The sequence below is a fragment of the Dioscorea cayenensis genome, chromosome 18 (genome assembly GCF_009730915.1).
Source record: "Dioscorea cayenensis subsp. rotundata cultivar TDr96_F1 chromosome 18, TDr96_F1_v2_PseudoChromosome.rev07_lg8_w22 25.fasta, whole genome shotgun sequence".
NCBI classification, from domain to species: Eukaryota; Viridiplantae; Streptophyta; class Magnoliopsida; order Dioscoreales; family Dioscoreaceae; genus Dioscorea; species Dioscorea cayenensis.
In genome coordinates, this window is record NC_052488.1 from 21,354,004 (window position 1) to 21,368,850 (window position 14,847).

General features: G+C 32.6%; 3 protein-coding genes across 3 annotated transcripts; all 3 read right to left on the reverse strand.

Moving 5' to 3' along the window:
• Positions 1-942: 942 nt before the first annotated feature.
• LOC120282917 (bZIP transcription factor 1-A-like) lies at positions 943-6,952 on the reverse strand. The gene is made up of 13 exons (XM_039289748.1): positions 5,966-6,952; positions 4,487-4,583; positions 4,333-4,389; positions 4,137-4,241; positions 3,869-3,949; positions 3,715-3,762; positions 3,018-3,187; positions 2,882-2,936; positions 2,617-2,656; positions 2,286-2,545; positions 2,130-2,207; positions 1,468-1,593; positions 943-1,365 (listed from the first exon to the last, which is right to left on the reverse strand). Exons 1-13 carry the CDS (start codon positions 6,031-6,033, stop codon positions 1,267-1,269), a joined length of 1,284 nt encoding a protein of 427 aa, XP_039145682.1. The 5' UTR covers positions 6,034-6,952; the 3' UTR covers positions 943-1,266.
• Positions 6,953-10,860: 3,908 nt separating this feature from the next.
• LOC120282509 (probable ascorbate-specific transmembrane electron transporter 1) lies at positions 10,861-11,917 on the reverse strand. Its single transcript, XM_039289331.1, has 4 exons — positions 11,739-11,917; positions 11,610-11,658; positions 11,317-11,516; positions 10,861-11,161 (listed from the first exon to the last, which is right to left on the reverse strand). The coding sequence occupies exons 1-4, from the start codon at positions 11,901-11,903 to the stop codon at positions 10,910-10,912; spliced, it is 666 nt and encodes a 221-aa protein (XP_039145265.1). The 5' UTR covers positions 11,904-11,917; the 3' UTR covers positions 10,861-10,909.
• Positions 11,918-13,084: 1,167 nt separating this feature from the next.
• LOC120282508 (probable ascorbate-specific transmembrane electron transporter 1) lies at positions 13,085-14,385 on the reverse strand. The gene is made up of 4 exons (XM_039289330.1): positions 14,164-14,385; positions 14,040-14,088; positions 13,736-13,932; positions 13,085-13,508 (listed from the first exon to the last, which is right to left on the reverse strand). Exons 1-4 carry the CDS (start codon positions 14,323-14,325, stop codon positions 13,248-13,250), a joined length of 669 nt encoding a protein of 222 aa, XP_039145264.1. The 5' UTR covers positions 14,326-14,385; the 3' UTR covers positions 13,085-13,247.
• Between the last annotated feature and the right edge of the window lie 462 nt (positions 14,386-14,847).

The following is a 14,847-nucleotide window of genomic DNA, read 5'->3' on the forward strand; positions in this document are numbered from 1 at the left end:
GCCTAACAGTCTTCTTTCTTTCTCTTTTCATCTATATATATATTATATACTATTATTATTATTATTATTATTATTATTATTATATGTGTATGTGTGAGAATATTGAATATGGTGGTGGTGGTGGTGGTGATCATGTTACTTACTATTTATGTGTACTTTATTTATGTGCATGTGTGGACATATATGGAGAATGTATGTATAGGAGAAGAAGGAGGAATAATAAAAAAAGTGAAAAAAAAAGAGAAAATTTTTGAAGAATTATGAAGAGAAACATTTGGCATTGAGAGTAATTGCTTTATGGTCCCCTCTGTTTTGAACTGATTCATTTCAGGTTGGTCCCATGCATTTGGAAATTGGAAATATGGTTTTCTCATTACTCCTTTAGCAAACTCAAATTTACTCATTGCTCCCCCATGCATTTTTTTTACATAGATATCTCTGTAAAATTTGAAATTATACATATTCAAACTTTTTTAAAATGTCTACAAGAAAAAAAAAATGAAAAGAAAGAGGGTTATAGCTAATATGAGAAAAGGTTAGGGGCTAGAGAGAAATTGGAAAAAGAGAATTGATGATAGATCTATGAGCAGGAGAACTCAAGGTTTAAAAAAAAACTTTGGCAACTGGTCCCTTTCATTCTGATATAATTGTTTATTTTATAATCATACCCTTTTTCTTGAGAAGAACAAGCAAGGCCATTATTCCCGGGAGCTAAAAGCCACTGATAAACTTTCTGTCCTTATTACCAATCACTTATCCAATGTTTAGTATTAATCACCAATTCCCACTAATGGTTTTCATTATTGTTAAGCCTCATGCTAAACTTAGGTTAGGTGCTGAATATATTAAAAGTACTTAAATATTCACAAATTTAAGTTGGGGAATTGAAATAACAATCTCGATACTGGTTCTAATAATATTAAACAAAATACGCGATGAATGGAGATCGAAATTAAGCATGTCTTGATACTATCATCAGTGTTTTTTTAGTCGGAAACATTGCTCAACATAGTTACGATAGTTAGGCAGGTAACACCATTGATTTGAAGCCGGAGATTCGATATTTTAGTTCATCATACAATGCTGTAGTTAGTAAAAAAAAAAAACTCGGAAATCACCTATTTCGGCATTACACAATCCTATCGTGTCCTCGCACTCCCCAAAGAAAAAGATCGGAGATGGAGGACACTTAATACCTACTGGTTGAGCCAGTTATGCTTGTCCGGAGTTAAATTAATCTATCGTCTCTTGCCCATCTCTATTCCTTCAGTTAACTCGATTAGCAGTTTCAGAATTACTGGCTTCCCGACCTTTACTGGGTTCATTGCCATTTGATTTCTTGGCGTGCAACTCTTGTACTTGTTCCTGCAGTAATCCAATGATTCATGCGTGAAGATTGACATAAGATTGTTTTTTGAGCACGTAGGATATTGCAGTATATCATCAACTCAAGTTCAAAATGCTTACAGTAAGAGAAGCATTTTCCGACGACAACTTCCCACACATCTCTCGTAAACGATCCAATTCTTGTCTAAGAGCATCATTTTCCTCTTTGATAGTTATGACTCGCTGAGCCAATTCTTCGCACTCGGCCTACATCATCAATTATAATGAATAGTTACACAGCAAACTTTTCGGAATTCAGTATCAAAGTTTTAACAGTGAATTTGATACCCTTAACATGGAAAAGTATAAAATCTAAGTGCAGATATATTGGCATCTTAAGCACTAATGCTTGTCGAAGTTCTTGAAGATGAAGACAAACAGGATGAGGAAATTATAATAAGAAGAATCGTTATACCAAAAAGTGAAATATTTCAGATGTGACAGAAGAATACTTCTGTTATCAAATTTGACATGAAATTTGGTCCTCAGCTGGAGTTAAAAACACTCAAATCTCACCAGCCAAAGTAGGACATCAGTCACCTCGAAATACATCTAATCAAGATATTCTTCATTATTGTAATACACCTAAACTTTTGTTGAGGTTGCAAGGACTCAAACCTCTTTCTTTTTTTTAAAAAAATACTCAAATTTGAAGACCATCCAAGTGACTATTCTATGAAAATATAGGAAGTCTTGAACTCTTAATGGCAACGGTTTTAACGGTTGTATGTCTAACACTTTACCTGCTTGCGGAGTCTTGAGCGACGTGCTGATTCCCTATTAGATTGCTTTCTTCTCTCTCTCTTGAGCTCCCGTTCATCCTGGTTTTCAGAAAAATGAAAATGAAGGACAAGAATAATGGAAGCAAAATGGATAACTTGAAAGAATAAAGTTATTACCTGCAACCAAAGATCTGGTTGACTAACATCACGAGAACCTGCGTTAGTGGATGGATGCATATTGGCTGGTGGAGGTGCAGGCGTGGCTTTGCCTCGAATTGTAGGGACCGGAGTAACAGGTCCTCCCATATAATCCATACCAATGTTCAGGGTGGTCGTGGGTCCAGTGATGGCACTAGGAGGGATGGCAATAAATGGCATAGCTTGGTTGAATACACTGGGCGCAGATGTTGCTTGTCTGAACCCATTCTGGGCTTCACCTGCAACAATATGCAATAACTCAACCAAAAGCTCATCAGGCATCAACACTATTAATGTTTGAAGAAAATACCATCACCAGAGCCATGCTCATCTTCATTATGTTGTGAACCCTGCAAGGAAACAACTGCATCATTACCTATTAGAGTGAACAATGCACAAGACACATATCACTTGCAATGTTGAAATGGAAGTAACATAAGTCTAAATTTTTCCTTCACAATTCTTGAGAAAGTTGCATCATTGAGCAATGAACTTATTCACTGAATCTTAACCGTTATACAGTTATGCTGTTAAAACAAAAATGATGAAATACAGTAGAATTCAAAGTCACAAACATTTTTGGAAGTTGCATAGCTTCCTTCAGTAGAACCTTCACTTCCACTCTCACCACTGCATGGAACATGTGATTTTCATAAGCATGAGTATAAAAAATTGATTAATGTTGTAAATCATTGGTCTAAAAAATTTTACCTTTGTGATTGAGGACCATTACCAGAAGCACCAGATGCTTTTGGAACAGCATTCTGCTTTCCTGTTAGCATGTTCAGGCTTCCTAAGCTTCCCTTTGATTTTTTCAGAGGGCTCCTCCCTTTTCCTTCATTTGACTTAGCATCCGCATCTGCTCCACTAGTTACAGGAACCTGAAAGTAAACCTCATTCTCAACTATTGGTTCCAATTAATTTGCATGAAATGAAACAACTCTTCAATTCAATAAAGAAAACAACTAGGCAACTATTTTAACAGTTCTGAAAATCATGTGGCAATTATTCCATGGGAAAGAATATTTTGACCAAAGATCAAAAATCGACAGGCAAAAACAGAATTTTTACAAAGTTAAAGAGGAGTGTATGATATAGTCTTTGTATGAAAAGAGAACATAACAAAATCACTGACTTGGATACCTTGCAAAAGGCAAAAACCAAACTAAAGAATCCTACCTTGATTATAAAATGAAGACAAGGTTAGGAACTGATCAAGTATATATCAGTCTACAGCCTCAGTAGAAATGAAAGGTGACAGAAGAAATCATGAAGCAGTCACTAAAATGTAGGCAAGAAATTTTTTTTTTTTGTTGCCTCCTTGAGATGTGTATACAAAGAATAACAGCTCTTTAACATGTAATAGTGCAAGTGCACAAACGCCACAATGCTTACTGAAGGTTCATTAGTTCCCATTTGGAAATGGCATTGCATAAGGACCATATGGATGAGAACCCTGAAAAAAAGAAAAAATTCAAGTAATGATTAATAAGAGCACCTACAAGAACAGGATACGTAGTAAGGGTAAAAAAATAATAAATACTTAATATAAATCAGACTACCGTTGCAACAGATGGATGTGGATAAATGGCCCCAGGAGGGTACATGGCAACAAATGGTTGAGTCCCATATGGAGGAATCATCTGATGTGGTTATAAAGTTAGAGACGATCTAAATATCTTCAGGAACTTACAATATGTTTGCACTCAGAACATAATAAAACTACAAATCCTGTGTATATATATATATATATATATATCTAAACATATTTCATATATGCCTTAATGAAACTTGAGCATCCTTTATGATCAATGATTAGGACAAGGATACCTGTGGACTCCACATGAATGGATGACCTTGGGGACTTGATGCCACAGATGAATGAAAAAAGCCAGGTGGTGGGATGGTAGCATTTCCAGCAGTATTATAGTATGCCTAGGTGAACAAAAAATGAGACATACAATGGGTGCAAGGTAATTAAAAAACAGCTAACAATAAACAAGAAAGTTGAAATAAAACTTAGCACCTGAAAGGTAGCCCAATCTGGATAAACTGTAACAGGGCTGCCAGCAGGAGGCTGATCCTGGAAAGGGCACAAAGTTATTTTTAGAGAAAACATGAGAATTTTACCAAGACCTGCTGTAATGTTAACTGAAGGAACCAAATTATTCTAGTGAAACCTGCGCTGACGATGACTTCGGGTTTTCTGTAGGAGCATCCACATCTTCATTGCCCATTAGTAAACTTAGGTGTGCACTCAGACCAGAAACAATTCTTCTGCAAAAATCCTTATCATGAATGTTTCAAGTCCATTCACTACAAAAACAGAAAATTTAATTAAAAAAAATTAACTACGGCATAAGGCATCCACATAAAAATATTGAAAGACTAAATTGCCAATTTTAAATATATAAAGGACATTTACTGCAAAAAATCAACCTGAAACTATAAGGGGAGTAAATGCAGTAGTTTTCCCCTCGAGAGATCAGCCTCTATCAAGTTTAGAAGTTGTAATCATGAGATGCCCTTTTTTTATTATTATCATAATTTTATAATAGATGATAAACTGCAGAGCACTAAACCATAAGGTTTTCCTTTCACAAAGGTTGTAAACTGGACAAACAGTAAATTGGCATGTTGCACAAGAATGCGATAGATTCTTCAATTAAGATACACTGCATGCCAGTGTGTACAAACCACAAAAGCTTCACCAGTTGATCAAATTGAAAACTAATCAGGGTTGAATGGGCTACTATTATAGCCATTCAGGAGCAAAAATAAAACATTGCACATATAGATATCACAAGAAGACCTTTCCCATTGATAAACATATACAATACACTTTGGAGGCCAACATTAAAATGCTGTCAACATTTAAAAGTTGTCTAGTAGCCAAAAGAAAAGTAACTCTCTACAGAGCATATATATACTATCGCTTCCAAAAAGCCCATCAATATGAAGTTCAAACAAGTGGTAGAAGGAATGGCATGAAATTCAGCTATCCCTAAAATCAAGACCTATGGGATCGGCAGCACCAATCATTCACATAATAATTCAAGATTCACCACAAATTTTTATCCATCTTCAGTCATTCTTATCCAATTACATTCACTCTTCCACATCAGTTCCACTTGTTTCATTTATTATCACTTCCATCCAAGTATTATTATTCTTTCCCTTGCTGTAAAATTAAATCATATCACCACTTTGCACAAATTGGAAAATTCCTCAATGCATATAAATTAGCTACATTAAACAGCTCCCTTCTATCTCTTTTGTACTATTTTTATAGAAATGGCACCTCATTTACGGTATATATACTGTTTCGCAGCTTTCGCTATATACCCACATTCTGAGGCCTAAGATTTAACAGGTTAAATAGCAGTCATTTATAATTTGAATTCCAATCACCCAGGGACCCTAAAATCATATTAAACTCCACTTGCATTTCTTCATTTCATCGATCCAACCTTAATTATGTAAGAAAAATCTTCCTCAATCAAACCATCAGGCTATTTACTACCTCTTCCTCAAGCCTACAACAAACAGAGAAAACCATTGTCATGCCTAATGAAGTATGAATCTAAAAGGCACATAAAGAGTGAAATAGTTAAAATCCTACAATTTGACAATAAGTGCAAACATTCTAAGCAACATACTGGTTATTTATTCTTTTCTTGTATCTTTGGTGATTAACGTGCTTACATAGCATCTTCAAGCTCTGCATCAAGATCAATGACAAAACTATACATTCCTAATCGTTAACACTAAATAAATAGGTCATCTTACGCATGTGAGAAACAGCGATAGTACAAAACGAAAAATCCAATGTTGTACAAGACGCCAAACACAGTATATCCAATAAAAAAAGGTAATCAAAAGAAAGGCGTACTTTGTTTCATAATTTTCTTAAGCAAAACAAAATTTATAATAGAAAGAGAATTGCCACCAAATCCTAAATCAAAATAAGAAGCAAAAAAAATTCAAACTTTTCGCAACCACGACATCAAACTTCCTCTTATACAAAAGCCCTAGCGTGATAACCCCAAAACTACCAAAAAGCACAATAAACCCACTAATTCCACCGAAGAACAAACTAATGGTTCCACATAAAACCAAACCAAGATCCAATCTTTCCCATAATCCACCACCCAAGAACCCCAAACCAATCAACCCCACCACTGATCTCGCTCAAAACACTTGAATGTTAAAACATAAAAATAACAACAAAGAAGCCAAACCTGCAAGAGCTCTCTCAAAATATGCAGCAGCAACCGCAAACCCTAAACCCAATGCCCAAACACAGAGAACCAAAAAACGACCAATTGATAAAACAAACTTTTGCAGGATTCCTCAAGGGCAAATATCAAACCAAAAAACACACTTTTTTGGAACAGAAGCGTTTGTTCAACTGCAAACAACTTAGAGATACATTAACAACTACAGAAAACAAGGACAAATGACAAAGAAAGAGATTAAAGACGGTGTCTTTCTCTTAAAAAAGCCAAGGAGAAAGGAAAGCAAAGCAAAGGGGAAAAGGAGGAAGAGAGCTGTGTTTCCTTTGAAAGTGGCCTCTATTGTCGCACTACTACTTCGTCTCTCCGCATGCCTTCCTCCCTGATAAAGCACCAACAACTTTTCAACACTAATTCCTCTCTTTGGTGGTGGGTTCAACTTCACATCTTTCCCAAAATAGCCCTCTTCTATGTCTTCATTTTAATTAAGAATTATTTTTCATGTTTTTCTTCTTTTTTTTTAATTTTCTTCTTTTCTACTTTTGATTTGTTGATTAATTAATTAATTAATTAATTTTATTTTGGGTTATTTGCTAAAAAAAAATAGTGAAATATCATACCATGTGAAAATGGGCAATTGTTGGTGTATCTTTAATAATTTTTTATAAAAAAGGGAAATTATAGAAGTTGAAGATAATTTGTGTTTTTATAAGATTTTTAAATTTATTTTTTTGTCATAAAAATATTTAGTGTATTTATAATCACCCACTGTTATAAGGGGTATTTAAGTAATTTAAGGTTAGATCATATGATAAGGATTGGGTTGAACCCATTCAAAGTATATTTAAAACTAGGGATTGGTTAGGGTGCAGTTGGATGTGATATGGTTTGATGTTGTTGTAGTTGGTGTATATAAAAGTAATAAAAAGAAAGAAAATTTCTTATTTATAAGAAAAAATTAATACTTTTGTTCTTTTAGTTTGACAAAAAAAAATAAAAATAAATAAATAATAATAATAATAATCTGTTGGTACTAACAAAGTAAAGACACAAATATATTAAAATGTTAATTTAGTATCAGTGTATGTTCTTAATCCGGCTTGTCCATAATCATAATTAAAGAAAAGAAATGATGGGGTGAAATATGAAAGCTCTACAATGATAAGAGTTTCACATATTTTGTTTAATATATAAAAATTTAAATATGAAATCACTTATTTAAGAAACTCAAACCTATACTATTTAGATTATTTTTTAATTAATGTACAATATATTTATTTATTTTTATTAAAAATCGGTTTAAAATCATTCTAATGAATTACTCCGTGAAAGCCACTTGATTCAAATGTTTAACGGCACTAATATAGATTTTTTGTGTGATGTATGAAATGATAAAAGTTCAAATTTTTCATTAAAAAAATTAACTCACGAGTGATATTACATTCTTTACTCACGTACTTTCATAAAGTGTAGAGACATTCGACGCAATAACCCCACCATAAAAATACTAACATTTATTTATCGCTTTTATATATATTTAAAAAAAAAGAAACTACATCTTACACTTAAAATAATAATAATAATAATAAGATAAAATGAAATATACAAGATGCATGTGATAGCTATTTTAGGGAGGTTGGTATGCAAATGTGTGAGGATAATGACTTAATGAGGCCCTTGTTGTTGGAGTGGAGTTGAGTGGGACTAAAGGGAAATCTTAGCCGTAGAGTTTTTTTTGATGAAATGAAACATTTTTATTTAGAATGTTATCTTACCTCCTTACAACAATACAATTACAAGGGGATGGCTCCAAATTCCAACACTTAAAGTCAACGGTCAATCGTCAACAAAACAGATGGGAACTTTGCCTTTCAGCTGATTTGCGTGCCATATATCTAATTGTTGACCTACCATCTTAGTGGTAATAAAAATAAATATTTAAAAATATTTATGTTTTTGCTTAGATACAATGTAAGTTGTAAAAATAAATATTAAAATATGTTGGATATTAAAAAATAATTTCATAAACAAATAACATGTGAAAATTAGGAGGTAAGATAACTTATTAAAATTAACAATCTATTATTTTTTTTGGTACCAAATCACTGTAAAAGATGTTTTTGTTTTTATTAAAGAGACGTGTTTGAATTTTGATTCATACACGGTGACATAATAAATTTGATAAACAAATAACATGTGAAAATTAGAAGATAAATTAACTTATTAAAGCTAACACTCTCTTGGTTTTTATGGTACCAAGTTTCTGCAAAAGTGTTTGTGTATTTACTAGACTCACACACGGTGATTGAGGGTTCATGCTAAAATTGAGGTATTAATTCCACACATATGCATGCCTCTAACATGTGACTGGTTCATACTTCATAAAAATAAAAAAAATAAAAATAAAATTGTTGAGTGTTTGTTTATAAAATAAAAAAATAAAAAGGGGTAAATTTAAACTTCATTTCTTCACTTAATTTGTAAAAGGATAATTATCATAAATAAATCATTAGCAAAGGAATAATCCCAAAAATATTAAAAAATATGTAAATTTATTTTAAAGATGACAAGTGAATAAACACATAATTAGCAATCACGTGTGCTTTGTGAAAAATAAAATAAACAAGCAATTAACTAAGATGATTAAGGAAGTACAACAGTGAGTGATGGACAATCCATAGAAAAAATTGCAAGTCCAGTACTGACGTCAACAATAAAGCCTTCATTGGATTTATACAAGTCCAAGTACACAAATCTCTCCATTAATCCAAGCTCAGCAGTGCTAATACTCATGATAAAAATTATTAATCCAAGCAAGGCATGCCATGGAAAACTAGTTCCCTCTTGTCGCCAATGAAGCTCCAGGGAAATAAAGTATCACCAATCCAACAAACCATTATATATATTCACAAAACGCCCAAAACAATGGCCACAAGATGCAGCAATATATATATATATATATATATATATATATTCACAAAGTTAAGTTAGATTTTTTTAAAATTAAAACATTAACATTATTACCAAAAAACATATACTCAGAACTGTAATGAAGTGTCACCTTGTCCTCCAGAGTAAACAAGGCCAAGGAACATAATTAAGAAGTTGATGTAACTGTTGAACATACATTGGTTTTGATTATCATTGAGAAGTAAAGTAAGGTGATTAATTAGATTAAGAAGAAATTATACATACTTCAACACTAAAACTGGAAACAACTTTTCTGAAGTGCAAGAGCCAAAGAAGCTTAAGAGTCATGGCAGCAATGCCAAATAATTAATGGTGCAAACATGATTGCAGGGTTTGCGGATAGACCATAATTAGTCTTCCCATCATCCTTCACTTGAGCCATATATCAAGAGATTGATGAAAAGAATTGATTGACTGGCAAATATTTTGAACTATATATATATATATATATATAAATTAAGAGGTTGTTTTTATCTGTTTCATTCTTTGATCAAGAGATCTTGCATGGTTGGTAGATAGAACCAAATAAGGGAAGACAAGATCAATGAAGTTTTTAGGACTTTACACATGCACCAAAAGGAGCATTCCAAGCATAAATAAATGGAAATCCAATGGGCTATTCTTCTAGACTTTTGGATTGATTGATTGTCTCCTTTATCCTTGGCATTATCTTCCTGGAAGATATATATATATATATATATATATAAAAAGAAATTATTATAGTACAAACTTTTTATTTCTTCCTTAAATGTTTTTAAGGTTCATAGGTGGATAAAATTTTAAGTAAATTTATTTTATAGATAGATACATCACATGATGTAAAAAATAATAATATATTTTTGATATTAAAAACGCCGGAAGTCTCACTTTCTTCTCTAATTTTCATTAGTTTTGTTTTAAAATTTTATGAAAGTAGCTAGTAGAAATGCTTTCTATAAATATCGACTCAATGAGCATGTCAGTTACTCTGACAAGTGATCAGATCAAGTAATTTCACTTATATTAATTTTTTTAAAAAAAATTATGAATAAATCACAAGCAAACTTCAAACCCAAACACTAGTAGCCTCACTTTTCCACTTAGTTTCCACATTTTTCAACCCAAACACTCAACACAACACAAGAACCACAAGTAATGTGACATATAAACTAACCATTTGTTAGTTATTATATAGTTTAAGTGAATAATGAAACCTATGCACTCAGTTTAAATTTTATAATTAACACATGCAAACAAACATCTACGTTGTGAAAAAAAAAAATATTACAAACAAATCATTAGCAAGAATGAAGTTAACAAAAATTTTCAAAATGTGAATTTTCTTTTTTACATTACAAGTAATTCCACATGAGCACTATGTGATTATTAATACAATTAACAAGTAAGCAATTAAGATAATTAAGGAAGTATAACACTGAGGATGATGGACATTCCATAGAGAAGGATTGCAAGTCCAGTGAAATTTACAATAAGCCCTTCTTTTACTTGATACAACCGCAAGATAGCAAACCTCTCCATTAATCCAGTCTCAGCAGTGCAAATGGCCATCATAAATATTATTAATCCAAAGAAAGCATGCCAAGGGAGATAGCTCCCTCTTGTTGTAAATGAAGCTCCAGGGAACATGAATATCATTAATCCAACCACCAACTGCCAAAATTAATTAATCAAACTCTTTAGTGAAATAAAACTCATAATTACTTTAATTTAATAAAAGGCCAAGTAAATTATACATAAGAAATATATATATATATATAAATGAAGAATTTAGAAGTAGGAAATTAATTAATTATATATATATAGACCTGTAAAGAGTACAAGGAAATGGTGGCAATGCCAAGCCAAGAGTGTAAACTTTTAAGATCAGGTATTCCCAAGTCTCTGTTGAACTTGAAAACAGCATACAGTCCTAAAGCACCCAAAGCAATGGCCACAAGATGCAACAAACCATGGAAAAACTTTTGAACTCTTCTTGTTGCTGGAATTGCCTTGAATGCTATAATAGCTGTTCAAACATTTTTTATTTCACACATATTAATTAACTTAAATAATAACATTAATAATCTTTAAAGTATAATTAATAATTAATGGATGTCACCTTGTCCTCCAGAGTAAACAAGTCCAAGGAACATAAGAAGGTGATGTATCTGATCAAAAGCAGAAGAATTAGAGTATGATAATTAGTGATTAAATAAATGGTTTTATATATATATATATGTTTACTTACATTGAGAAGACGGATTTCAACAGTGGAACTCAAAGCAACTCCTTCTCTGAAATGCAAGAGCCAAACAAGCATTAAAGTTATGGCAGCAATGCCAAACAATTGTGCAAATATGATTGCAGCTGTTGCAGAACAACCATAACTCCTGCCATCTTTTACTGCACCCATTTAGAGATTAGTAATGAAAATAATTCTTGAACTTGCATGTAATCACTTTGAACTATATATATATATATATGAAGTTGTAGATATAAGTCCCAAAGAAAGAGAAATTGGTGTTTGGGTGAGAAGATCAATGAGGTTCTTAGGCCTGCACATACACCAAAGGAAAGAGTACAAGCATAAACGTTTTCTAGGCACTTGCATTATACATAATCAACATAGGAAACTTGATTTGAATTTTATTATAAATATATATATATATATATATATATATGACCATGACATGACAATTTGTTTTGATCGAAACGTTTTTATTCTAATTTCATAATTTTTAATTAGTGTATATTTCATGTCGAATGCACATATTTGTGAACATAGGTTCATGTTGGATATTGTGTGACATTATATCAGGCTTGTTTTTATACTAGATGGTCTTTACTTTTGGTGTTTAAAATATATAGTTAAGGCTTTTTTTTTCCTGGTGTAATCTCATTGTATTGAAAGCATTACGCTCTTGTCATATCAACAAATGATTTTTTTCAGTCAGAAGAGAAAAAGAAAATAAAAAAAATTCCCTTAATTCTTATGGGTTGAGAATTGAATAATTAACACATATAATAATTGAATTGTTGTAGATGCCATTTAACTTGGTACATATATTATAGTTTGATTCTAATACATACAACCCAAATATTACACTGATCAGCAGTGTAAAGCTAAGAGAATTTTTCATACTCTAGTTTTTAAAATGAAAAAAATTAAGCATGAAGTAAACCATGGCAAATGGAAAGCAATTTAAATTGGTAGACAAGAGAGGTATATAAGAATTGTCCAATAATCATAGCGTTGACTGAAGACCAGGTCTCTTCGGACTAAATATGAATGTTTAATAGAATGCTTAATTAATGTGGGTGTTAATTAACAACTAAGTTTTATTGTTATATATTGACTTAGTAGTTAGTACATAGACTTGGTAATATGGATTGAGATGTTTTTATCTTTATAAATCTAATGGTGGGTGTGCCATGCACATGAGATCCTAATTCATTTAGAAATTATTAATTAATTTATAAGAGGTTGCAGATACCACTATATACAATAGAAATACCATCAATCAAGTAACCAAAGTCTACAATTTCAAACATAGATGTTATACTGAATTTAAACAACATTGCATGCATGAATGAGATAAGGCCCACAACCTTTTTCACTCCATATCCAAATAACCCACAGGTGAAATCAATAACCAATCTCTCAAACTAAAAATACATGAATAAATAGAATCCCAAAAGAAAAAAAAAAACAATTATACACACAAATATATAAATAAATGTATATATATATAATAATCTAGAATGTGATTCTACGTATAGCAGTGGAGATGCAAACAGCCACAGCAAAGATGAGGATAAAAAGTCCGGTGAAGTTAATAACACGGGACTCGGCCAAAGTTCCTGTATCCGTCGGCATGCTCTGAGCAAACCCGGTCTCCGCCGTGCATATAATCGTCAAGAAGACGGCCATTCCGGCCGCCGCATGGACCGGTACTAGTACTACTCTCGTTGGCTGTGGAGCCTTTGGAAACCAGAAGTAAAGAAACCCAAATAACCACTGCCAATGCACAACAAATTTTATATACCAACTAATTAGATTTATAGAACAATAATCAGATATTGTTCTTTCATGTTATGTTAATTTGTTGGCTTATATTTACATGGTATATATATGTATCAAATGATGGAATTGAAGTGAAAATAAAATTAAAATGAAGCTTATTAAATTCATAGGGAATGATAATTTAAAACTCTGAACAAAGTGATGAAAAGGTGAAGATGAACCTGGATGCCAAACAAGCAGATGGAAACCAAGCCAAGCCATGAATGCAAGCTTGTCATGTCACTCAACTGAGTTTCTTTGTGGTACTTGAAGGCAACATAGACACCAAAGATGCCAAGGGTGAGTGCAATCATATGTAGCATCAAGTGTATTGTCTTTTGCATTTGTCTCATCAATGGGAGCTTGTAAGCCATTATCCCTGCTAACCCAAACCATGCATGCATGCATGCATGTTCAAAACCAAACTATATGAAACATTCATACGTACGTCCATATATATATATATATCTAAATATTCATGCATACCTTCTCCGGCAACAATAATGAACCCCAACACCATTATAAGTGGATGAGCCTGCAATATAAAAATACAGTAAATAACATAACATCTTGAAATAATATATATATATATATATATGAGAAGACTAACATTGATAATTAAGTCTTTGTTGTCAGTATGAATGGCAACACCGCCACGGTAATGAAGAGCCCAAACGAGGGTGAGGATGCCGGCGAGGAGGGCGAACAAGTGGGCGGCGGTGGTGGAGTGAGACGCGGCGAGAGCAAAAGATGGTCTCATAGCAAGGGCCATTGAAGTCTAGCTAGTGGCCGGAGGTGGTGGTGGTGGTGGTGGTGGTGGTGCTTAAGGCCTTTGGTTTTAAGGATTGTGGTGTAGTAATGACACTTGGGTGGTGAACTGGTGATGATAAAGAAAGTGATGGGGTACCACATGTTTAAGGAGTTGGGTTTTGGTATATTGAGGGGTGGTCATAGATGGCTGAGTTCATGGAACTTAAGCAAGGGATCAAATGGGTTTTGGGAATAACTAGCAAGCAAGCATTTCTAAATGCTTATTATTATTATTTGTTTATTATTTGTGTTAACTTTTTAATGGGTTATCAAAATCTCTGAATATTAGGACTCTTGAGTTCTAAGATTTTTAGTGCCTTTTCCTTTTTGACTTTAAAAAAATATATATATATAGCTTCAATGAGCAATGTTTGTGTTAGATAGAAATGTAGAGATGAGAGATTTAATATTAAAATGAGCTTAGCTTACAAAGGGCAGTCAATTCTCTTAGGTTTGATTAAAATTTGATGTATCAATGTACTTT